General features: G+C 49.1%; 1 protein-coding gene across 1 annotated transcript in view; it reads right to left on the reverse strand.

Annotated features, from left to right (window-relative positions):
* The window catches only part of CADM1 (cell adhesion molecule 1), a gene marked incomplete at both ends in the record, with an annotated part of 122,728 nt that overhangs the window by 24,336 nt on the left and 71,661 nt on the right, over positions 1 to 26,731 (reverse strand). The window contains 6 exons of the mRNA XM_080631718.1: positions 373 to 545; positions 2,762 to 2,861; positions 10,945 to 11,100; positions 12,813 to 12,950; positions 16,625 to 16,777; positions 17,676 to 17,822. Coding sequence (XP_080487844.1) covers positions 373 to 545; positions 2,762 to 2,861; positions 10,945 to 11,100; positions 12,813 to 12,950; positions 16,625 to 16,777; positions 17,676 to 17,822 — 867 coding nt within the window. The remainder of the gene's footprint in view (positions 1 to 372; positions 546 to 2,761; positions 2,862 to 10,944; positions 11,101 to 12,812; positions 12,951 to 16,624; positions 16,778 to 17,675; positions 17,823 to 26,731) is intronic.

Consider the following 26,731-nt stretch of genomic DNA (forward strand, 5'->3'; position numbering starts at 1 on the left):
CATTACAAGAAGGAAAAGGAGTTATCAGAGAAGTCCTAGGGGAACTGTCAGGCCAGAGAACTTCCCAGTTCTCCCCATGGCCCTGCTCTGGCTTTTCCTTTGGCTTCCCTGGAAGCACCAAGTACCACGGCGAGCCCAGCTCCGGAGGAAGGAGCGCACCGGACACTGGAATAGGCTCTGCTCCCGACAAGGGAGTTACAGAAGCAAAGGAAGGGTTTGGCAGCCCCGGCCCCAGCCCGGTACAACGCAGGTGTCAGGAGCTGGCTGTAAATCTTGCATTAAGCCAAAAGTTAACTTTGTCAAAGCTTTCAGAGCAGGAATGTTGCAATTATGTGGAAATGAGTCTAGAAGAACGGTGGTTTTCTCACGTACCGTATACAAACAGCATGTAATCCGCATGTGATTTCCCCACCGCGTTGGAAGCCTCACAGCGGTATGTACCATTATCTGTTTTGTTTAGGTTACTAATGAGAAGGTTTGAACCAGACACTACAACGTGTTGAGGCATCTCATCATCTACTCTTAACCACCTCATGTCCGTAGGCCTACAGAGGAGGGAGAGAAAGAAACAAGCACATTACTATTTTCCTATGGTAAAGATGGCATCTTCAATAGTTCATCCACAGACAGAAAGCCCAAACCAAGAAAAACTGTAAAGAAATAACACACACTTTTTTGCACTACTCAAGCCCCGATGCTGTCGGGCTTCCTCAATTTAAATTTATTTTAACCCAACAGGAAACTGTATCCAGACCTTAAATTTTCTGAAAACACTAATGCAAGCAGGAAGAAAGTTCATTAGTGGTTAATCATTCGCTTGTTCATTAAACCTGTGAGGCTGTGGATGACCTGTGCACCCCTGAGTGCCCATCCGGCCAGCGCGTGGCAAAACCAGGATGTTCTGGGATGGACACAGCGCTGAGCAACACCAGCTGGGTACCGGCTGGGGTCTGGTTCTGACCAGGGGCTGGGTGCTCCCCTCATCACTGCCACATGGGCGGCAGCAGCTCTTGAAACGTGGCTTAATTTCCACATGGTGGAAAGGGCTTTGGTGCTCCTGGCTATGGGCTTCAAAAGGCCGCTTGTGATTTCAGAGTCCCCAGGTTTCCCATGCTGCGTGCATGGCACAGCAGCCGCTTCCTGGGGATGTCTCGCACCCTGGGTCTCCTAACAGTGACTGTTCCACTGTCCTCCCACTTCTGTCATAGTCTTGGGGTAGGGGGGAGTTGTGTCAAACCTCACAAGAAACCTGTGTTAATGCCAATATAGAAATTCCTGCTCTCTGGTCTTCTTTCTCCTGAGCTTCCCTCCAATGTTTTTGTTGCCCAATCTTGCAGAGAAATGACTTTAAGTGGAAAAACATCCCTCTTCACCTTAAATCACTGTAAAGGAGTTTATGAAATCTCTGTCTCAAAACCCGAGAACCAAACACTGCCATTAGCTGAGGGTGCATCTTCTTATGCTTTGAGAGACCCAGGTGAAGTGACCTACAGCACATTACTGGCACCACCGTAACATTAAGCAGCGTGCTGCCGGGGAGATGTGTCTGTCTTACTTAACGTGTGTGCGTCTTACTCATAGCCTGCAGGAAAAAAAGCAGGAAAAAAAGCAGCCTACCCATTAAATTCCCAGGTGACAGCAAATGGGAGGAACTGCAGCTGCCCAAGGAGGAGGTGTGCAAGGGGGCATTGACAGGCTCTGAGCAGGGAACAGGTATTACAGTGGAATTCAGCAGGGGACGTGCCAGTCTCTAATGTACGGGGCAGGAACCAGCCTTGTGCCGAACAGAAGACACTGGGAAGCAGGAATGCACGGAATGACCTGGGAGGGGAGGCAGCACCACGGCCTCCTCACTGCACCCTGCCTGCCCCTGCCCCCAGCAGCAGCACCATCACTCCCCATGGCTTGTGTGCCACTACCCCTGCCAGGACTCCCGCCCTGGGCACGCTACCAAGGAGATGCTGACAGACTTCGGGGATGTTGGCAGGAATCTCATGGACATGACGGAAATAAAACAGGAGAGTAAATACTTGACAGCCATAAATCCAAGTGGAAGAGAAAGTATTCTTAAAAAAGTAAAGTCAACAAAACTTAAATCACAACAGCGATGGGAGTGTGCAAGAAAATCTGCCCGGCCTTGCCAGGGATTTCCTGATGCATGAACTTCTTCAACTACGTAAGAAAGCCTCAAGCGCATGGCAAGAGGAGGAGAAAGAATAAAACCTGCATTTCCTAAAAACCACGCAGGGCACCAAAAGGGAGGAAGATCATCCCGCAGTCAACAGTACCAAAAAGACAGACTGCCTTACCTTGGGATCCATTCCACTTTCACCAGTGCTCAGTGCTTTGGTGCCAGTCTGACTCCTGCGTACCGGCACCTCACTGGGATGCGATACGCAGGCCCTTGGCCTGGCTCTTCCAGGTCAAGAGCAATTGCCACCCAAGACATTCCCTGGGGAAGAGGCACACGGCTGCAGGGCGCTTCATTCTGCACCCAAGGGCTTGCTGTGCAGTGGCCATGAAAGGCTCTCCTGGGAGCAATTCCAATGGAAATCCCTTGGCCACTGATTACATAGCAATAAAGTAAATCCAAATGGAGCAGCAGATGCTCAGGTGCAGAAAGCATCTCTCTCTCTTTTGCACTGTGATGTTATCTCTGCAGCAGAGAGCGGCATGTTGGGTGCCTGCAATGGCAGCAGAGGTCCTGCAGCACGGCATGGCCCCGCCACGACCTGCCCATCCTGGGGAATGCCCAACTTACTGTGGTTTTCCAAAGGCTGCGCACGACAGTTCCAGCGGCTCCCCCTCTCTCGTAAGGCCTTGCACCGGGTAGTTCTGCGAGACCCGCACTTGAGGCTTATCTGCAGGACAGAAAACAGCCCTCTGTAAGCCATCACCAAGCATCAAGCCAGGTCACATCTGCGTGCACCCAGAGCTGTTATCCTCTTGGCTGGCAGCAGGGAAAAGGGGGATCTGGCAGCGCTTCCCGCACTGACCAGAGCACCATGCTTCCTGGGAAATGCAGCTTGCTGTGCCAGCGTCCACCTGCGAACTCGCCCAAGCTAAAAGGAACTCATTTGCCTTCCCGCTGAGGTGAACCAGAGGTATTCGCGGTGCTTGGAATTGACAGGTTGTACTGTGCATCCTGTATTACTGTACAACACTTGGCATCCACACACATCAATATGCTGGGCCTTACGGGAGATGCTTGTTAGAAACACGAAAAGTAAGTCAGAGCCGATGCTGCTGCTGTTTCAGCAACAGAAGGGTTTATTTGGTCCAAGCGAAGCTCTTCTAAATCCTAAACCAAACAGAGAGCATTAAGGCATTGATAGTTATGGAGCCAACTCAAAAACTCCTCAGTAAGACCCTGCAGGAGGAAAATCACAGCATACCACAGAGCTGGAGTCCACAATTAAAAAATTCATTACCTCCTACAACTGAAACACAGATTAAAAACTCAATCTAAGCTGTAGCTAAAACATTATCAGCGCGAGAAATCAATTCAATGCTACAACTGCCATTAAGCCGTATACATTTTTCAGGAATTTACTCAACTGTAAGGAACAAAGGGAGGCAAAAAATCAGTATGCATAAAGGCTGAAGCCATTTAAATGTTTCTATTTCCTTGGAGAGTAACTGCTACCAAAACCACTGGCTTGCTGCATTTTATTAACTGTTTAACTCATTAACATGCTTCCTATGGAATAATAGAGATTAGAAAAAAGACCCGTGTCAGGATTTAACCAATTTAAACTCTCATAATTTCCAGTAATGGAATAAGCAACACGAGTAAATCCCCTCCTGAGATGACTACACCACAAACACTCCATGAACTAATCCCGCTGCAGATGCCATGGAACATGGTGTCTCTGCGGGCTGGAAGCGGGATCCTGCCGTGCCGGGGTGTCACACATCTGGGGTGCAGAGTCCCTGTTCCACTGCAAGCGTGATCCCTTCAGCGTGCCCCAAACCACGCTCCGCATGTGCCAAATACAGAGGTGGAAGCAGGTCTGAGCCACGAGCGCTCGCACAGCCCACAGACCCGGGAAGACGAAGTAAACCGAGGATTATGCAGCAAGTGAAGCCCAGGCAGCATCTGAGACGCCGTGCCTGGGCTCGCCACTCCGGCTCACAATTCCCACCCCCCAGCCATCTGCTCCCTATTTATTATTTGCTTTGCAGCAGTACCTGCGAGCCCATGCCAGCAACACAATGCTATTGTGCTCAGTGCTGTAGAGAGAACAGAAAACCTGCCCTGCCTGATTTCCATGGGCACACAAAGACGACGGCACCCTGCGCCGAGGAAGCTCTGCGCGGCGCCTTCCGCAGCCTGCCTCCCCTGCTGCTCCCAGCCCGCCTGCTTTACATAAGTTCCACTGTTTCTAATGAGCTGCTCACCAGCTGACAATTCCTGATGGAAATCAAGAGGGATACACTGAAGGCTTGCTGCACTGGGAATATGCTGCACATTGCCTTCGAGTGAGTGCAGGGGATAGGTGAGCCTTGCCATGTCAGCTCTCTGGCCCCACAGCCTTCATTAAGCAAATGAGAACACTATGTTGGTCTGGACATGGCAGAAGTGACACCTGCAACAGAACTGCGGTTTATCAGCACCCATGCATATACTCAGGGCAACAAGAGCATTCCCATCAGGCTATTCACAGCGAGCATCACTCCTGCACAGGACTCACCAGCACACCAGAGATGACAGTGGGCACCATGAACACGCTTCCCAAGTCCGAAGGATTCAGAAGGATGGCTGGGCACTCAGGAAAGCCGACCTTTCAATTATGAAAAAATTCCACTTGCTTCCACCAAGAATTGGGGTGGTGGGGGCATCATTTTCTCCTTTAAGGATATGCCTTTCTACTGCTAAGGCGAAGCATCCTGTCTCGGACAAAGCCAGTCTATTTCGTTCAGATGATGGACTCTGTTAGTGAAGCTTTGTGAAATGGCAAGCACTGCGGGATCCCCTGCTCAGCTCCTGCATGAGACTGTGACATTTAGCAGCCTCTGCCAGTAAAGCTGCGATGGTTTCAAAGCCCGGATGCAGTTTGCTGCCCGTTAAGTTAACCACTGTAAGAAGACTGTGTTCGAGTGGTGGCCTCTGTGGCTGCATGAGCTGAGCAAGGACTATCCAGGATGGTGACCAAGAACTCAAAGCAAGAAGCAGAGGTTTTACCCTCAAGTTCATTCCAGCAGCCTGAGATCCTTGACTTGGAGCTTCATGTTGTCATACCACTGGATTACTCCATAAAAACAAGCACTTGCATCTATGCACCCAGGCCGCTACATACACCACTGGCAGGCAATTAGATCTAACAACCCAAAGCTATTTCCTCGTGCGCCTTTTTCCAGCAGCTTAAAAAACCAGCCTGGTAATTTAATAAGGCACCTTTATTAAGCTCAATTCATTCAAAAGCTAAGAGTGATATACAAGGTTAAATACCAGTAGTCTAAAGGTTACACTGTAGCAACAACCAATTTGAAAAAACTTATTACAAACCCATCCTGCGTTTGATGAGATTTCTTTTCCAGCAGGCACCCCCCTGTGCCTGCCGGTGGGGGAGCTGCAGCCTTCCCAACGGGACCATGCACCCCATTCCTTGCCCTGCTCCTTGTCCCACCACCTCTGCTTTCATTCCTCCAGATGCTGAAGACTCCCCCCACTGACAGGTTGTGCTGACAGCTCAGATAGAGGGAGGCCAAGGCAGCAGAACACACCTCCCCTCCAATTTCACTGGCCATCCTGGGCTCTCCATGCTGATGTTTCCCAGCCTTAAAGCTCCATGCTTTGGAAGTTACCAGAACTCTCCAGTTCTGCACTTGTCCCCATCCTTCCTCTTATCAGCCTCTCTCCCAGCTTTTGTGCCATCAGCAGAGATTATTAATGGTGACTTCTTGAGAGCACTGAACAGCATCAGGCCGAGCACTTGGGCCAGTGCATTCACTCTAAAAATACCACCGTTCACTGATTACTCCCTAAGGACTTTCCTTTGAGATCTGCCGGTTAGCAATTCCATAATCCATTTAAATGTGTACTCCATCGATAATGCGTAGATGTCATTAATCAGCCAAGATAAAACCCTACATTGAGCTTGGTGCCTTACAAAGGCCTAAGCCTATTATTCCTACCGTATTATTCCCTTTCATCAGGCCAACCTACGATCTCCAAAGCACGCATGCTTACTGTCTCAAAGCCCAGCACCAGCCTGGCCTCCTCATGTGCCCAGGGTACCATGATGCTTCAGTCAGGTCCATCAAGCTGTGGGCAAGCTTCCTGCTGCCCCTTAAGTGCCTCTTCCCAAGGGGGAAGAGCCAGGATGCATGACTTTATCTGGGAGTACAACCATGGACTTGAACAGATGCTTGGTTTTCTTGGGAAAGCAAGGCAGCGCGTGAAAGGTGGTTACATCCTCACCCTTCTGCCTCTCCCATGAAATACAATCACAGTGTGCATAATGAGGAAGCTACGTGCAGTGATTTCAGCTCTGTGCCTGTATCCGCTAATTCCACTGTGCACAAGAGCTACCAAAAGCTGCCATAGAAAACCTGCATTGCACTCCACGTACGTGTTCCTTGGGGCTGTGCCAATCCTACCAGCATTGAATCATCGCATCGCAGCAGCTCCCAGTCCTCCAGCAATCTCCATGCGAGTGATACAGCTCCTACAATGCAGCAATCTGTCCACCCTGAACTCAAACCCACACTGAAACGGTGGGAATAACACAGTGAAAACATTCTGGGAAGCACTCGTGGCTTCAGAGCCACCCAGATAATACTTTATCTGCCAATGGGAACTATTTTACCCAGCTCCTCACCTCTGCTTTCATCTGTGCCCCAAAACAACTATTCAGACCCTGACTGCTGGCAGCTTCCATGCTGCCTGCCAGGAGAAGGGCAGGAGGAGCGTGTCCCTCACTATTAGAAGGCAGCAGCCAAGCAAGTGTGTATACACGGGTTAAACACAACTGTCCCCTCCATTCTGAAATCACACAGGATTGCTTATCAGGAAATGAAGCCTGCGTCAAAGACAGCCCAGACCTGGCAACCCTGAATCTTCTCCTCACCTCTCGCAAGGACAGGAGTCTGTGTGGCTGGTTTCAGCCAAAAAGGCACAAACCTCGTAAATAAATAGCTCCCGTGCTTGCAATAACGAGTAAGTGTGGGACCAGCAGCTCCCAACTCGGCTGGAAGAGCCTTGCGAAGACCGCTGGGCATAATTCACCCTCAGCAGAAGGGACTGAAAGCCTGCAGCAGAAAAAGGGAAGCCAAGGCCAGGCAGGCTACAAACACTTCAGTATTTAAGTGAGCTCTGCTGCCTAACGCCTGCAAAAGGCAGAGTCCAGCCCAAAGCGGGAGCTCCTCGCCCCCAACAACACCCCTTGGAGAAAACCTCCTTAATGAGCTTGCAAATGAGCACCCAGCTGGGAAATGTCACAAACAAGAGTGGCTAACGCCCCAGAAAATCAAATAACTCAACACTTGGCTGATCGTGGCGCTTTTCAGATGCACTGGAAGGAAGAGAGAAAAAAGCCTTAAATCAAAGTTTCTGAAGGGGTCAACACCTCACTGAACAAAACAACTCATTTATTCCTTTTCAGAAACCTCCAGATGATAAATTACACTGATGTTAATCACTTCGCTGCATACTATGCAATTAATACTTGTACGCAACAAATGTAAGGTTTGCTGGAGATGCAGCAGCACACATACATACATATGGCCCATTTTTAACATCATTTGGCACCAAAAATCCTCCTTTCCTAACAGCAGAGGCTATAACAGCTTCCATCGGTGTGTATTTTAACAGGACATGTGCAGATGTTATGAAGAATGAATAAGCAATTAATTAGAACTTCAGAAAGGCAAAAAATACAGCAACGCATAGAAAACGCCACATCAAGACCCCAACTTCTGCTTCCAGCCTCATGAAATGAGATAAGCGCCACAAAGGCTGAACTTAAATGTCTCCGAGAATATCTGGTTCCATTCCGTTCCTTAATGATATTTTAATGCGTTTTGTTGCTTCATTTCCTTTCTAAAATTACACTCAACGCGCTGCTCTTCCATCCCTCACCGGTGGATCACAATCCCACAGGGAAAGCAGCTCCAGCTGGAATCAGGAGCTCTTCCCAAACCCGGACCGGGCAGCACACTGCAGCTGCCGCTGCCCCCGTTCCCTGAGTGCTGTTAATGTTCCCCTGAATGTTCTCACCACTGCTCAAACTCTGTTTGTTTGGGAGGCATCACCAGGAGCCTCTCAGACATACTCCTCAGGGCTTGTTTGCACAGATTTCTTTTCAATAGCATCCCCTACATGCACACAGAAGCATTTATCTCTCAACTTCACAAAGGGCCAGGCTGTGCCACATTACATACGCAACAAATAGCTTACTCCAGGAGTAGGACAAGTTAATACTGATCACGGACCAGTTTTGCTGAGCGCAGCAGAACAGGCTTTCCTCCTAGCACACGCTGCTGCGAGCAGGTTCCTGGCTGGTGTTTCCTTGGAAAACAACACAACCAACCCACAACTTTCAAGCTGCATCTTGGAAAAAACCTCCCTGTGCTCCGAAATTCAGTCAGACAAAAACCACCTCATTACCCGAGAAGGCTCCATCCATCATCCTCCTGCCCTTCCCCAACACATTTCATGCTCCAGTTGGATACATTAAATGCAGAGAAATACAACCTCTGCTGAGAAGAACATTTTCCTGTTCCCTGCTGGTGTCCCGACGAGGCGGATCTGCTGTGACCTTGGAGGGAATGGGCAGAACTTACGGGGAGAGGATGGAAGAGCAGGGAATGAACGAGCAGCACAGCTAATGGGCCTGGAGCAGGAAATACACTGTGGCCAGGGGAACTGCACCACCAGCAGCTGCAGGAGTCCTATGCTCCAACTGCAAAAGCCCATCCCTGAAAAGCCATCAAGCGCATACCAATTAGGCCTCATTGTAGGCACCTCAGCTCCCCAAGAGGCCAAGCACGTGTCCACAGCAGCACTGATGGAGATGCCTCTCTGTGAAGACAACGGGCTTCCTCCTGCCCAACACACCATCAGTGTGGAGGGGAAAGTTTGCTCTGCAACAGCCTCTCCCACCGGGAGCTCAGGCCCAGCAGCAGGCACTAAATGCAATTGTCTGGATGCCGTCCAGCACATGGAGTCCCAAAGCCGCTACCTGCTGGGAGCTGCCAGGTTATGATGCATGACATGTTCTTCTGCCCGTGCTCTCCCCTCAAGCCATCTGCTGCTGCCCACTGCAGGACCTGACCGGACTAGCATGGGTCAAGTCCCCAATATATCACCATAATCACTTTTAAGAAGCTCAGAGTTTAATGCAAAGCAGACCATAAACACAAAGCAGTCTGAAAGCCCTTCTCCTGCTCACCCCCGCTCCCCTCCGAGGAGGCTCTGCGCTAGTTCCAGTCCAACAAACGGCTCCGGAATGACACACAAGGATGCTACCATCAGCGCTAAGGGCAGAAACATGGGCAGCGAGTGCAAGTGCAGCCTCCAATGTGTTCACTGAAGTAGGCACATGTCCTTTAGGACATCCAAGTAACTGCAGTTTGTGTGTGCTCTGCCTTCACAGCATGGGGAAACCTGCAAAGGCTGCAAACAAAAGAGGTCAGAATGGATTTGTCTGAGGAAGAGTGGAAAAACTGTTAGTGTTTTTGCAGAGAAAGGACAGCGGCCACCTCCTACCCCATTAGACAGTCGGGATTCCAGAGGGATTTCTGACAGGAAGCCTAAAGGTGAGCTGATGTCTTTTCCAGCAAAGGGAAGAACCCAGCAAGGTTTCAATACCTCTGCAAAAACAGGGGAGATGGGATTTTTTTCCCTCCGTTAAGTATTTGATCAAGCCTCACAAAGGTGCTAATGTATTATTAAAGCTAATGGAGCTCTACAAGAAATGTTAATGGACATTAAGTTTGCATAAATGAATTACACATTAGCTCGGTCGCAAGAAATCTCGTATCTGCCAATTTAGGTGGTATCTGATCATTTCTGTTTTCCTCATTACAGGAACATTACTTCCCGCTAGTTTCAGAGATATGACAATTGTAACCAAGATGTTCATAATGAAACTACATAATGAAGCAGATGAAATAAATTAATACAAAACATCCCCTTCTCCTTCTGAAGTGATGTTCCAGCTGAAGTGAGCCTCCACAAACAAGCCCCCTGCAGGCCCCAGCACCCTGGCTCTCTGAGGACTCTGTGATGGTGCTTTGGGAGCTGCTTGCTGCTCACATGGTGCAGCAGCTCCCGCCCTCATCCCCAGCAGCTGCACCAGAGCGCGGCTGCATTTGGGAGCAGCAGCACTCCCAGGCACCTGCTCCTAAACCTTGTTAATGTCATATACAGCAGCACAGTTCCTAAACAAAGTGAGATGTTATTAACAGCAGACATGTTGGAAGTGCTATAGAAAACAGGTTGGCCTTCATCAGCAGCATTACTGAAGATTCCACATACATCATGTTCCTCTGACTTAAAAAAACACCTGGTGCTGTGTGTTTGCAGTGCACAACACTGAGTTTCTTTTGCACAGAGCTGAGTTTTTGTCAGTGAACTCCCAACGGTGACCAGTCGCTTTGATGTGGCGGTAGAGAAGCATTTTTCAAAGAGATAGGTAGGTTGCTAAGAGAAAAATACTCAGGTTTAATCTGTTCTGACAAGTATAAAGCCCAGCCAGGAACCTTTGACAGTGCAGATTCTATGTACAGAAAGTTATTTCTTAAGAGCATAAAGGTATGTATTTATTGTACTGCAGAAGGGCCAGGAGAAGTCGTGGCTTAGCCCCTGAAGTGGTACCCACCATTTTGAGCAGCAATACAGAAGCCCCATCAGTGCTGTCATTTTACCTTCAGAGCAGCTCCTGAGCTCTGAAGTGAGGGATTTGATACATTAAGAGAATGAAAAGTGCTGCTACTCACACATAACTTCCAGGTAGCGCTGCGTCTGCAGGTCCTTGACAGCCGGGTGGTCCACCAGGCAGATGACAGGGACCCCGTCGTCCTCCCGTCCCACCTTCAGCAGCAGCTGGCTGGTCACCGTGTACATGTCGGACCACTGCTCCACCTCCGACTTGCCTGGGGGAGAGAGCAGAGGGTGGGAGATGGCGGAGGGAGCACATCCCCTTCGGGTGCCATCCATCCCCGCTCGGCAGGCTCCGAGGGTTAGGGGGGCTGTTGCCAGTTGAAGTCAATGCTGCGTTACCAATGATTAACGATCCTCTCACACCATCCCCAAATCCCCAAACCCTTAAATCAATGAGCTGCAAATCCCTCCCACTACTGAATCAACAATTAGCTACAGAAGTGATTAACCAGATTAACTCTATTAAAAGCAGTATTGATGGGAGGAAGTGTTTCAGCAGTGCTGGTCGGAGCAAAGCGATGTTCCAGGCTGGCTGCTGGAAGGATGCAGTAAGGCACAGCATGGAGACACGGAGAAACAACAGACAAGGCAGGAGGAAAAGGAACACAGCAAGCATCTGCTGACAATGCACCTCCGCTTTGTCTTCAGATACTCTCATCTGTGGCTTTGTGTTTAAGAATTCTCAGTGTAAACGTTAAGGGCAACTCCTGGAGCAGAGGTCTTTCAAACACAAAATACTTCTGTATAACCTATTGAAGAGAAAGAGAGGCCAGATGCAGAAAGCAACACCCCATGATGTTTAAAAGAAAGGCCTACTGATCCACAAAGCCACGCTGTCCTGCTCTTCACAACCCACAGGCAGGTATCTCAGATTCCCTGCTTGTGTGTAAAAAACCCAAACTGCAACGAATCAGCAGGGTGAGCAAGAAGCTACCACCCAGCTCAGCAGCCTTCAAAGGGAAAGGGAAGCTGGGATTCATTTGCCAATACAAGAAAACTCAATCAAGAAGCCAGACAGGACAAGCACGAAGGGTCACGACAGTTGCACTGCTGCCCACCAGAATGGGGAAGGAAGCCTGAAAGGGGCCCCAGAAAGGGAAGATCTGCACTGGTGACAACTGGTGCTGGGAATCAGTGGAACACCCCTTCAAGTGGCAACAGGTTTGCATTCCACCTTTATCAGCACGCTCTCAGATGTGTCCTGCTCGGATGCTCGCAGGTGTTTGACTTAAAGAGAGGATTTCATCCTGCCCTTGGAGAGGGAGGATTTGAAGTAATAAGCCTGGACTTGTATAGAGAGCCCTTCAGTGTCTCAGACTGGGTAAAGCACAAAGGTGCTGTCAACCAAGCTCACATCTACATGCAGGCTTAAACTAACAGCATGTCACATGCAATCTGAATCAGTGACTTGAATGTGCAAATACTGGGAGCAACCAGACTTCAGGGAGACGGAGAAACCCATCTCACATGAATATTCAACTGAACACAGAGAAAACACTCCATAAACAACAGAGCTGAATGTGAAGGCGAGCTCAAAAGCCTCACAACCCAAAGCACAGATGATCCTGCCTGCACCTTAAACCAGGCAGAAAGCTGCAGAAACCACTGCGGAAGAAAACTCGGCTCTGGGACCGCTCAAGGTCACCTCTAGTTATAGAAAGGCTCCAGAGCCCTGTACTGGTGCCTGGCAGGCAGGCAGGGCCCCAAACGCAGTCCACCCCTTCTGCATTAGAGAACAAGCTGTCTGCCCACACGCTCCTTTGTTCCTGAGCTGGCGTTCAAAGTAGCTCACTTCGCTCTTTCTCCTTTTATTTTCTCCCCTTAACCTGGCAACAGAGAACAAATCCCCAGCATTACATAAGTCATCTCAGCTGCCTGAAATGTCACCTCTGGAAAAACCAAGTGGCTGAGAGGATGCACCTACCAGTGAGCTCCTTGTTTCCTTTGAACCATCTGATGGTGGTGGCTGGTCTGCTGGCCATGGCAGTGCAGTTCAGCTCGATCTCTTCTCCCTCGACGGCGATTTCTTTCTGGATATCGATTACCAGATTGCGCGGTGGGACTGCAATGAGAAAGACAGCAGAGCACGTGCTTGATGAAAACCATTTTGCGATCACTCACACAAGACAAAACCTCCAGGAAAACCCCTAGAACCGACTAAAGGAAAGCAGCAACTGGGATTTACTTGACTTTTCAATCAATCAAATCCTTCGATAGGCGGTTTCTCAGTAATCAGAGTAAGTGCTTCCACTCCTCACCTAACAATCATCGTGGTGGAACAAATTATTACTTATCAAGTTTGTAACTTTCTGTTCCCAATCCCAGGCAGGCGCTGTTCCAGGGAAGAGCTGTACCTTCTGCGCTACTCGGTGCTGCGTGCTGCTATTTGAAGGTACAGCTTGACTCCGCACACATTTCTTGACTTCTTCTGACAAGGAGAGGAAACACGAGAGCTGACATTTGGGAGCGAATTGCTTACCGCGCCTCGAACCTCGCGAGGCAATTTTTCTCTCCTGCTGTTCAGCTTCAAGCCTCAGCCGCGGGGAGTGGAACCAGGCCAGCACGCATCAAGCTCATTTAAAAGGCTCGAGGAGCTGGTGAGCCCCAGCCCAGGATGGAATGAACCACTCTGGGAACAACCCTGCATCCCCATCCGTTGCAGCACCATGCACCAGCCACTGACCCAGCGAGAGGAGCGAGCCAGCTCTGCACCCAGGGATGGGCACCTCCATTGTATGGTCATTTCTTCAGCATGCCAGTTTGCCCTTTGCCTCAGGCACCTACAGATCAAGACTCTTCCAAACACCACGCTAGGAGACTATGCACAATGAAAATCACCCAGTAACACTGAGAAACAGGCTATAACTTCAGGAGATAACAACAACTGCAGTGTCTCTGAGACTGTGACCAACCAGCTTAAAAGTTCCCAGGCAGGAACAAGGAGTCTCCTTCCCCTGAAAGCACCAGTAGAAGAAAAATGAACATCAAGGGATCATTGCACAAAGTTGCAGTTCCAAAAAACCCCGGAATTTCCAAAGGAAACTCAACTTTGCTCTGATCAATATGATTAAGCAACTGCATAGTTCAAATGTGACTAACACGTTTTGGAGCTAATGAAGAACAAATATGTATAAATACCATCCAGATGATCAAATGGACTAATTAGTCACTTGTGGCTTTTCTCTAACAAGAACAGAACAGGCTACACATTTGAGATCTTCACATGTTCCAATTAAGCATGAATAAATCTACATATTGTGTCACAGAAGACATTAAAGCACATGGGCGAGAGGGGGAAGCGCTGCTGAAGCTCTCTCCAACACTGACTCCAAAGAAGGATGCAGCGCTGGCACTGGGAGATGCAGATCAGTGACATTACTCCTTGATAGACTTTACTCTGTATCGAAGTCGGAGTGACAGCCACGAGATCTTAGGTGGGGGATGCATTCCCAGTAGGACCAGCCACGTATCGACACAGAGAACCACTGCCCTGCCCCAGCTCATTTCATCTCCTCATTAGGGAGTCAGTGGAACAGGACACAGGAAAGACATCACCTTTGGCATGGTGGTACCTGACCTCTCCGTACAAACTACATCCAAGAGAAACAGTCCCTCCTCCATCTCCTCACAACGAACATCTACTGTGCCTGCCTGCTCTGCGAGCTGACGCTTGGCCCGAGTACGTGCTGGAGGTGAAGGGACAAGACCCACTGCTTTAAGGACCTTGGGGCTGGCCGTGCTGCAAGTCCTTCTCCAAATGAACTTAAGCACGAGGCAGGGAAACAGACTTTGCTCTGGATTCTGAAGCATGAAGCATATTTAATAATCACAACCAAACCCAGCAAAATCTCTCTGCCCAGAGAAGCTGTGGCTGCCTCATCCCTGGCAAGTGTTCAAGGCCAGCTTGGACACAGTGGATTGGAGCAACCTGCTCTAGTGGAAGGTGTCCCTGCTCGTGGCAGGGGATTAGAACTGTATGAGCTTTAAAGGTCCCTTCAACCCAAACCATTCTGTGGTTCTATGAAACTCTGTTTTGTCTCCAACTTGAAAGACACACCGCTTCTAGGTGAATACAATAAGTACTCTTTATTTCAAACACCTTCTTAGTATTGTTAGCAGTGAAATGAAATCCAACAAACTACCTTTCATGTGTGATTCAGAGAGAAGAGCTGGGGGAGAGCTTCCTATGCCTATGAACACCGGAAAGCACACTGAAACTTTGAAGGTGTTGATAAACGTAATGGCAAGAGTAGAACTGCTTATAAACATTATTTAAACAATGTATAAAAACCTAAGAACCAAATCTCATTATACAGAAGAAGGGAGATTTAAACTAATCAGCAAGTGAGATCTTACATTAAGTCACCCTCTGTGATTCAGGTTCTCCTATTAATAGAGTCTTAAAAGCTGCTGCTAATCTGCAGAAGCAGCTCTAATGGCACGAGCTGCTATTACTGGTAACAGCATCAGGCTGAGCTGCCTGTGCAGGGGACCAAAGGAAAGGGGAGAGCTCAGCCCAACGTGCCTGAGCACATTCTGGGGATGGGACGGGATGGAGGGGAGCAGCAGCACCAGCCTCAGCTCTGCAAACAGCCATTTCAAAGCAAATGAGCAAACTGATGGCGTCAAACGAGGGACCTCGTGTTCTTTCACACGTGAAACAAATTTTTGTTAAAATTAATAGGAAGCTATCACTTTCCATTAGCTGAGCCCGAGGTTTCTCTGACTATATACATCAACTGACAGAGATGCGAGAACTTCACCACGCGGGAGGTTCACCAGTGAGGCCGTTAGTAACATCAGCCCTTAAGGAGTATCATAGATGGGCAAAGATGCTGTCATTTGCCATTAAAATGTAATCTCTCAAATCCCCAAGTTCTGGAAGGGAAGAGTCAGTGTGTGATCAGAGTAGTCTGATTACTGAAAACACAACATCCATAAACTGCACAGTTCCACCACGCTACGAGGCACTCCTGTTAATTTATTTTCCCTCTGCATATCAGATAATTATTGAAAGACATTTCCTACAGCTTTTACTTTCTGGCTGACTTCTTTCTCACTCTGCCAGATGAGATGTGCCCACTGCAACTCATCTTCCCCTCTCCCTATGATGTGTGCCTTCTCTTGCCCTATAGCAACAGCCTCGAGACAGAGGAGGACATTCCTGCCAGGACACCAGCAGGTCCAGAACACCAACTGATTCACTTGGATACTCTTACAGAGCAGTGACAGCACTAATGACTAATCCCTGCAGACTGTGTGCAAACCAAGGCTGGTATTAAGCTTCACTCCACAAAGGGCAGCAGAACCTCACAGCTTTCCAAGGGACCTGCCCCAGTAAAGGAGAGGCTTGGAAGAGCACAAGACCTCATGCTTACACCTCTGCTCACTCTTTGAAGCCAAAACCTGCCTATAAGCAGAAAGGTAAGACCTGAGAATCACACTAAATACCACACAACCTGCAAAGAGAGGCTCTGGGTGCAGCCAAGGGACACCTTGCAAGACAGGAAGGCTACAGGAGGGTGATGCCACCAAACGACCTGCTTGCTACTTGCCCTTGAAAACCCTGTGCCTGCAGGTTCAAGTCCTAGGCTGCTTAGAGCTGCTGAAGGGCTGAGCTGGTCTCCAGTGGGAGAACGCTGGGTGTTCAGATCCTGTCTGTGCTGTATCACTGGAGAGCTGCAGCCGCATCCTGCTGACCCCAAAGTTCACCACAAGCACCTATTTGGTCCTTACCGAGCACTGTGATGGTGGTGTAGATTTCCTGCGGGGGGTCAGTGTAGAGCTGGCAGAAGTACCTTCCTTCATCAGAAATGGAGACGTTTGTCAGGGACACCCGGAGCTCACTGTTGGAGAAGTTCACCAGCTGGAACCTGCTGTCCTTCAGCGCTGTGAAGCAAGCACAGCCTCAGTGACCATGACAAGAGACGCAGCATCTCCTCTCCCAGCACAGGTCTTCATATAAAACCAGCAGAGACACCCACCCCCTGGCTCCTGATGGCAGCATCCATCCTGCCTCTGACCTTGAAGTCCAGCCCCTTAAGATATTTCAGTTCCCATATCATTACAAGGACTCAACATAAGCCCAACACCTTATGAGGTGCTTATCAGCTGATAAGCTGATATCAGATGGCCTAGGGACCTGTAGATAAAATGTTTGTTGAGAAAAATCACTTCTATGTGGCCCCATTTCTGAGTGTTTGCAGTCAGTGGACTAGGGGCAGTATGAGAGAGAAAAGACTTGGGAAAAGCACAGTTTAAACTCTCCTGACCAGTAACAGCTGCCCATTACTGGTGTAATTGAGAGTGTTTCACTGCAGGTACCATGCTCTGGGGCATGACCATCACAGGAAACAAAGCCAGCCTCATCCGCTGGATACGGCACTGATGGGAGATGCTGGTTTGGTTACAAAGCAGCACAGACTGCCTTGAAATCCTCAGTCTTCAAAGCCAACAGATTACCTCTGAGAACATTGCGCTGTCTCGGTGTTGCCCTGTTCAATTTGTTTGTGTCAGCTAAATATTTGGCACTCAATTGCAATTCACCCTGAATTACTACAATCAATTCCTATTGCAAAGTAAGACGGTCTGACTTTTAAAGGGGACCGTCAAGGTTTCCATTAAGGAGAAAGATTATGATTGCCTGTCTCATCTACCCTCTGAAGAATTGACTAAACTTGAAGCATCCAGCATTGCATTAAAGGACGAGCTCTTGGCAAACGTTTTCTCCCAAGTGCAAGCGAGGCGCAGGAAAAGTTGTTATCAAACAAGGAATGATGGGACTTACGTCTGAAATCTCGGAAATAGATGGTTTGCCTGTTGGGATTCAGGAGCTGAATCACCGAGTCGTCGCTGTTCTTGACACGGCAGCTGATGGTGGCGACGTCCCCCTCCACCACCGTCACGTCTTCTGTAACCAGATTCTGGCCGTCACCTTCAGGAGAGCAAAGAACGAACAGCAACATCAGAAACGACATCTGCAAGTCCTGTTTGTGTACCCAGCACCCTGGGAAAGCCAGACCTAGCCTGGACGTCCAGTGGAGCAGCCAGAGTGGGGCTCCCAGACACCACACCTCCCCTGATGTTCTAATACACATGTTCCACATGTGCAGCAATGCCAGAAATCTGCTTCCTCATTCAATGGGTGAATTCTGTTACATTACCTCAAAGAGCAGTTTGCTATAAGGAGCTTTTACCCTTTGACTTGAGCACACAGACTTTGGGGAACCAGTTTTTACTCACTCTGTGTAATCAGTAGGTGCTATTAATGTCCAGAGGCAAGAAAAAGAGAATTCAATGCAATTATGCAGCGGGAGCCATGTAATCATTTACAGGTGACCACCTCAAACTCTCCTCCTAATGCCCAGGGAGGTTGTGAATGCTCCATCCTTGGCGGTGTTCAAGGCCAGGTTGGATGAGGCCTTGGGTGGCATGGATTAGTGTGAGGTGTCCCTGCCCATGGCAGGGGGGTTGGAACTGGATGATCTTAAGGTCCTTTCCAACCCTAACTATTCTATGATTCTATGAATTGAGTCACCACATCACATGCACGCAGAGAAATTTGCTTCCCATGTCAAGGGATGCAGAGGATGGGAATCTGAAAACAGTGCTTTGCACTTGGGGTCCTGCACCCATCACCCATGTACCAACAGCAGAGACCCAAAGCCATCGATCCATGAGGGGCCACAGCAGCCGTCACATCCTGCCTGGGTACCGGAGCATCACAGCTGTGCCCAAGCAGCCCCAGTCCATGAGAGCCAGCGTCAGGTGCTCCGATACCTCCAGAGCAGTGCTAGCACAAATATTCAATGTTACTAACTGCTCCTGGGGAATAATTTTATCAAAGCCATTCAAAACAAGGTTCTTGCACAAGGATCAGCTTGATATGTTCTCATAAACGCAATATTCACTACAAATCATTAACAAAGCTATTAAGATTCGATTTCCATCTCAGCAATTATTGCTAGCATATTTTTTTACATTTACTTTAAAAGACTCAATCCTATTTTCAATTCATTAAACTGTTCCTTGCATTTACTGAATTTTACATCAGCTTAGAAGCCTATTTGAATTAATAAGAATTACAGTAGAAGTAATTTAGAAATAAATTATTTGAAGTTCAAGCCACTGAAGCTTTTCATGCCGGGATGCTGCTACGTTAAGCCTGCTCACTGATGGCTTTGGAAGTCCAGCATCTCTGTCCAGACAGGCATCAGGATCCCCCTCCAGAAGGCATTTATCTCCCTGAGGACAACGACAGGCCGAGTGCACGTAAGGACACGCCGAGCCATGGTCCAAAGCCAACAGCATCACCAGCCCAGCAGACTTTGCGTATTTGTTCTGAACCAAAGGGCGTCTAATCCGGCCCTTGGCTGCAAAGCTCCCCTTGCTCCGCTGACCTAAATATGTTTTCGTGGCTGAGAGCACCAGACCATGCACGATAACGCTTTGGGGGATCTGGATTCTGATCGGCTCCCGCTTACCAAGACAAGAAGGGCATTGCCGTGACCTGCATCAAGTACAAATTCTGAATTAAATCAAAGGCAACACAAAGTGAGAGCTCCAGACCCATCTTCACGTCAACGTTCCCGGGAGTTTCTCAGTAAATATTTACTGGCAGCGCGTTTGAGGAGCATTAGACACATTCACAGCACTATGACATGTTGTGACAGAAAAGGGAAGACTGGGGAGGGGAAATGAAGCTTATGGACCCAACAGAGAATGGCAGAAGTTGAAAGAAGCAAAGGAAAGCTGCTACTGAAACCCAACTTTAAATCAGCTCCCAGTTCCCAATGCATTTGGGGGACCACGAGGCAGAGCCAATGGGAAAAACCCAGCTACATGAGATAGGTTTTCACTTGTTCCATGGGAGCAGACTGTCACAGCCCCCATGCTCTGTCTGTGTATTAGATGGTGGTCTCCTGCTGGGAATTCCGGTACTAAGCCCAGATCCCCTCTCCAGTGTTCAATGCACACAACAGACTCCAGGTCCTGGCCCGGAGTCTGAATCATCCTTATCTCCAATGTAAGGCATTGCTATGGAGAGGAAGGGAGAAAGGAATACGGAAGAAGCCAGGTTCAGGGTGAACTGCCCTACATAATGCAACGTCTCTAACAGCTTTAATGAGCAAGTACAGCAGCCTGGGAACAGCCATGTCTGGAGCCTATGCAATTCATTTTCCCACTTCTCTTTCTGCCTCAGACCACCACAGTCTCCGCTTTTCAGACTGCAAAGACAAACATCGATGAGTAAATTGTGTTTCAAATGAGTTCCTCTTAGCTGGACACAGCCCAGGGACCTTGGCTCATATGCAGCGGTCACATTTAAAATCAATTCCTTCTCCACTTGCAGCACACCGGGAGCAAGGGGAGAGCCAGTGAGAAAGGGAAAGACGAAAACTACGTGCTTGTGAGCACGATTCTGCCATTTCCAGGGAAACACGAGCAGCGCCGCTGCTGATCCAGCCTATGGGATGCTAGCACAAATGCCTTCCAAGGAAGAGTGATCCTCACTGCACCCAAGCCATGTAAGCCCAGAGACTCAAACAAAATTCCTCTTCATAAATTGAGCCAAGGGAACAACCCACATGGATACACAAACTGTTTGCTCGTGTGCTCCAGCAGCAAGTGACCTGGCAACCAGTCTGCAGAATTAATGTAATTTGAATGTCACAACTCATCTCTCAATTCCAGCTCCTACAAGGAACGTGGTGCTTAAATAACCAGCCCGAGTTGCAACAAACATGAGGAAGGTTTGATAAACGCCTTGTAATCCACCTACTGCAGGCGCTTCGTCTACTTCTTGATGCTCCTCTCCCCGAGCAGTGCCTACGCTCTCTCCATCCATCATGAAGATAGCATCCCTCCAAAGGAAACGTCAGGAACCGCCTGTTTGAGAGGACTTCAGGAGCCAAAGAGACTTCTTGTCATGATCAGATAAGAGTAGCCTTGCAGAGCAGGGAAGAGGAGGAAATCAAATCGACATTTCACTTCTCTGCACATCTGCTTCCGGGAGGGAGCAGAGGATTCACAACTCAGTGCTGGAGGAAGTTGCTGGAGCTCAGTGCATCCAGTCTCCAAGGCTTCAGAGGCTCTTTCAGAAAGCTGCAGTCGTCACACTTGAACTTTGGAGAAGAACGGACAATCCGCGCTAATTGTGCTGGCGAGAAAATGCAATTGCTTCCTGCGGAGTTAATTTCATGACAGCTTTTCATAGGCAAAAGAAAGACAATTTCGGATGAGGCTGCCTACAGACCATGCACGTGCGAGTGCGGGGCACGGCTGGCAGCAGGGTGAGCACTGCTGCAATGAGCCAGTCCTACACCAGCAATGGGATGGAGTGGGGCTGGAGAGCAGTGCCATGCAGTGAAACCCAGTCTGCAATCCACATCATGTGCAGAGACAGGGATGCTGCCATCCACTTGCATTAATTCTGAGTGCTTCCGGGTGAAGGAGAGCAGAAGAGGCAGCCTGCTGCTACTTATACCCATGTGTAATCCTCTTGGAAGCCCGCTGAGGCCAAGGAGCCACACAGGGAGCAGATCCTGTTCCAGGGACACCAAGGAAGGGGATCTTGCGGCTTTGCTTCTCTCTCTCCGAAGCGGAGACTGCAGCAAATTGATGTGGCAACACTCACCTGGTACAAATACCTTTACTTTCAGATTTCATGTGTATTATTCTTTCTTCACCACTACAGCTAGGTTTGATAGAACTGCTTTGAGAAAGGATGCTGCTGATAGCACCAGTTTTGGTATCACTTGATGATGCTAAAAGAATCAGTTCCTGTTTAGGATGGAGGGAAAGGAGGTGTGGGTGGAATTAGCATTCACAGAACCTATCCCCAAAATGTTAGTACCATGGATGTGTGAAAGTGCAGGTACTGCTGATGACTAAGGAAGTGCACTGCTGATGAAGGAACTGCTCCTCAGCAACGCACGATGTCTTCCACTTTCCAAGCAGAGAATAGTTTGGCCAAAGGTTGATTGTTTCTCAGAAGAAGAAATGGAAGAGGCGACAGCAGCACCAGATTAAAGGGTCACATCAGAGCCATGACTGACCCTGGCCCTCTCACCGGTCCCCAGCAGCCAGGTCAGTGGGAGATGCTTCTGCACCCGACTTGGCTAAAGGCAGGTTGGTTTCCCCCCAGCTTCCCCACCAAACCTTGGATGCAGAACTTGGATCACCAGTCCTGGGATGCGAGCGGATGTCTGGCACAGTCTGCAGGGACCCAACCACCGCCAGCTCGCTGTCACGGGCTCACCAAGCTGCCTTGTCACTGCAGGGACCCATTTCCCTCTTTCCCAGCCCATACTTTAGCAAGCGTGTGAATGCTTTCAGCACCTTTCCGCGGTGCTGCGCCCGGCTCCTCTCCGAGCCACAGCTCACACTTCCCTGCTGAACGGCTCCCATGAGACAGCATGCAAGAGTGTGCTAAAAATTCCTTGCTGCGGGGAGCACGTTTACGCGGTGACACACACACACTTCAGTCAAATACACCGCAAAGTCAAGCAAGTTGTGCACAGCTATTAAATTCCTGGAGGAAAAAATGCTACAGCCACCTTTATGGCTTTTCTGACTTAAATAGGAAGAATAAAAGATGACAACAGCTCGGAGCTGACACCAGCGGCTGAATTTACTTTAAACATTTGTGGATTTCTGCATGATGAAGTGGCATTGGGGAATTCTTTCCACTGGATTGTAACCAAAGCAGCACAGAGGCAGAAAACCGCTGGGAAACAGCCCTAAAGCAGCGCTCTCAATGAGAACAAACCAGTCACAGCCCACATCCTGCGCAACGAGCAAATGGAAGTATTTCTTTTCACCCTAAGAATTAAACCCCTTTCCCCTTCCTATGAAACCCTGCGCACTGCTGGCCACAGGTTTCTCAACCCAGAGCACCTCCTGACCCGCCAGGCCCATCGTGCTGCTCCTCTCATGCTGCTGCTACCAGGAACCACATCAGCGCAGATTTATGATCTGCCACCTGTGCTGGGATTAGATGTCAGCCTTGTCTTTCTATTACCCACATATTGATAGATAAAATTCCATGGCCATACACTGCTTCTGCCTTCAAAGGTTACCACTGGGGATGCTGAGATCGATACCCATCTCATCTGTCGCTGGCTGGGAGGAACAGAGCAAACAAGGCTGCTGAGGGGGGCAAGGACCTGGCACAGCTCGCAGCATTAGTACTGGGTTTTGCCACAGAGCCTGTTGTTCCTCACATCTCCGGGTTTTTATTCCACTTTTCTAACCAAATCTTGGGATGGAAAGCAATTCATAACAACCACCAAAACACAGTCTTTCAGAAAACGATCATTCCTGCACAGTTAATAGGTTTGGATTCTTTGAAGGAGGAATCCTATGAGCCACGCTCACCACAATGGAGCTTCTGCTGTCTGAAAGCACAATTCACACATTTTGCTGCCATAGATAGATTGGAAGCTGCATGCCTGGTTTAGAACTAATTCCTTAACCCATTGGACAGTTCTTAAAAGATGTTGCTACTGCAGCTTTTCCTTTTACTGTTTTATATCTATCTATCTAGGGATGCTCAAACAGTTTAACCACCTGCCTCGAAGCAGCGCTTTCCAGAAATAGCAGCAGCTCATCTCTTGCTTTTACTGTGGAAGTTGCAGGTCCATCGCCAAGACAATAAAGGGTTGAAGGGCATGAGGAGGAGCGAGCAGAAGTCCAGCAAAGGGCAAAGCTGTGCACAGCCTTAGGACAAACACAAGGCAGGACCCTGCACTCCTGTTCCTCCCAATACTGAGCCATCCCTGTGAGCCACCACAGGGCAAGGGCACTGCCTGAAACCCACTGCTCCGGTTCCCCCTCCGCTGCTTGGAAGCAGCACGGCGAGGTAGGAGCCTGACAACGCACGAGGGTCCCAGCAGACTGCTGCCTCCGTTCAGTGTGTTTAAATAACACAGTCTAGGATCAACACTCATTTATTATTAATGGTGCCCTAATACAGAATCCCGTACCTGCATTTTATCCTCCAGCTGCATCGCTCCCAAGGACACGCGCGGCCTGGATCTGAGGAGGGAGACCTTAATTAACCCAGAGTTTCACACACACACATGGAATGTCCTCTCTCTGCCATGACCTGGTCCATCAGGAGCCCGAGCCTGATGTGCAGGACGTTGCTGCAGGTAAGAGTACTCAGAAATACTCAGTTTTCCCAGACGATGAGCTCGTTGGGCACATTCACATTATCACAACATTCCCAGCACTTGCTGCCTCACACATTTCCATCTCTGCCACAGGGATGCTCCATACTTAAACACCTCAGCACCGGCTCCAGGCACAACACCCACACTCCCAAAACTGCCAACAGGGGTTACTCAGGATAACAGGATTCTCCAAGAACCAGGAAGGCTGTTTCAAGGCAGATGATGGGTTTTGTTTTACTCTAATAAGCAGATAGGTCTGATATCCGTTCCTGTAACCCACTTCTTGCAGAGATAATAGATAATATTGGGATATTTTTCTTGGGGTATTCTGGCCAATTTGCATTCTTTGGCTGAGAGACAGCTTTAAAGGACACCACTTCACTTGCTGCGCTATACACACAAGGGATGCCACCCCCCTTTCATTTTAATCTTTAGAGATCAGAGAGAAGATCTTTTGCACAGAACAACATCCATTCTCAGTGAGGGTTATACATCACATAACCATGAGGGTTATGCATTCCCTCCCCAAAAAACCCAGGGGGAAACCACCTCAGCAGTGGCATTCCAATCCAAGAGAGCTCCTCCCAGCTCACCCTCCCGGAACGGATAACAAGGTATGTTACAACAAAAGCCTTTAGTCTCGGTCTGCCTCAGACACAATGACAAATGCTAGCCTAAAGGGCAACGTATTTGTAAGGCTGAAGTCTCCTGCAACACCAACTGTCCTGATTCCTCCCGCTGATAAAGGCTGTTCTGGGAGCTGTGTTACCATATATTATTTGCCAGAAGAGGAAGAAAAGCCATGGAATCAGCCCTCGATCTGCTACCCATCAGATTTATAACTGTTAGCAGAAGACCAGCACTCACGTCCTGAAGCATTAATCAGTCAGTGCAGATTGTGACCATCCTCCCCAGCCTCCATGAGTTCTCTATTTCTTTCCCCCCCTTCATCAGTGGGATTTGCTTTAACTGCAGCCATGAAAAGAACGGAAAGGGCAGATGCTCCTTACACAGGAAAACCAAACCATGGCTTCATAAATGTCACCAGCTCAAGCCCCCTTCGGTGCCCTCTGCTCCCATCAAGCGCTTCCAGAACATTCTCACTCATTTCTCAAAGTTGCAGTCGCCTTTCAAAACCAGATTGCATTTAGCTCTTAATTAAGCAGCTCTCTTTGTGCACACACAAACCCGGCCTTGAGGTTTAGCTTGTCGTTTTAACCAAAAGCAGCACGGTAAATGCCTTTTACACGCAACACCATTAGATATAATTAAGCAATGGGTAAAGCATACATCGTGCTATAAATGTCATTTAGTTTTACAGTTAAACTCATCAACATTTATCAAAACACTGCCTCCAGAAAGAACAAGACAGCCACAACCAGTGACTTCAATCCGCTGCTGTCTCTGGAGCAGCGTGCTCCAAGGCAGAACCTCAGCATGCAATGGCTTCCCACTTCATATTTGCATCTTTTTGATGGAAATGGTAATTTGCTGCTAAGTTCCTGCACACAGCAGGATGGGAAGCAAAGGATCCCATTCTGCTCTAGGACCTGCCGCTTTCCCACCCTCTCAAGCTACACCTCTGGCTGCACCATGGAGCACAGTGCAAAACCAAAGCCCCTGGCCAAGGACCCTTATGCAGGTGGCAGGGCTGCTGCTGCCCAGCGCAGGGCACCGTGCCACCACCTCCTCCCCGGGGACAGCGGGACCAGTGCAACCCCATGGCACATCCAGCTGCCCAGTGGGAACCGGCAGCCTTCCATCCACAGGGATGCTGGCACCGTGCTCCTGCTGCTGTAGGAAGCCTAAGATGAAACTTCATTCATAAGGGTCTGCTTTCTGCGAGGGGCACGTCTGAGCTACCACAAAGGGGATGTGAACTGTAAAGCAAGGGAAACACAAGCAACGCACGTTACCAGACACTGCCGTGCCTGTGCTGCTTTAAAATCTCACCATTTCCTGTTTTCTCCCGAGGAGCATTAACACGTGCAAACTGAGCCCATTAGAGGCAATTTTCAATTTACTGCTCCTCCTTGATATTCACATGGTATACACCAGCAGGCATCAGCTCCATCAATAAGGCTCGTGGGCACCCAGGTGACTGTAAACTACAGCGAGAGCTCCCTGACTCTGCACCTTTACACAGAAGAAAAGGCAAAAAACCCACCCAAACAGTTTTGAAGTGGGTGTTTCATCATCTCCCATCATTACAGATTATGCTGCTGCACTCCAGGAGTACCAAGGAGCAAATGCTGAAGGTTCCTGCTGTTATTTACTCATTCTGCCCCTCCGCAGCAGTGGGAAGGGCTGCTCCAGGCGGGTGAGGATCTCCTCCTTTTCCTCCTCCTCTCCCACCACCCCGGCTCTATGGCAGACACAAGCTCTGCCCACTCAAACACCTTCCTCACACCGTGTTGGCAAGGCAACTGGCATCAGTGCGGGGCTTCGGGAATGATCCTGCTCACATCAGTGCCCGGAGCAGGGAGACGGGATGGACCGCAGCAAATGAACAGCAATGCCTGCTCCCTTTTCCAAGCTCAAAGACCAGGCTCTGGAGGTGAAAGCAGCTGGGCTGGTACAAACCTGTATCCCCACCCAACAGTCCTCCTCATGCTCACCCTGCAGCTTGAGAACTACCAGCAGATAAAACTCCAGTCTTCCAGCCTCC

The sequence above is a fragment of the Psittacula echo genome (assembly GCF_963264785.1).
Source record: "Psittacula echo genome assembly, chromosome: 18".
In the NCBI taxonomy this organism is placed as follows: domain Eukaryota; kingdom Metazoa; phylum Chordata; class Aves; order Psittaciformes; family Psittacidae; genus Psittacula; species Psittacula echo.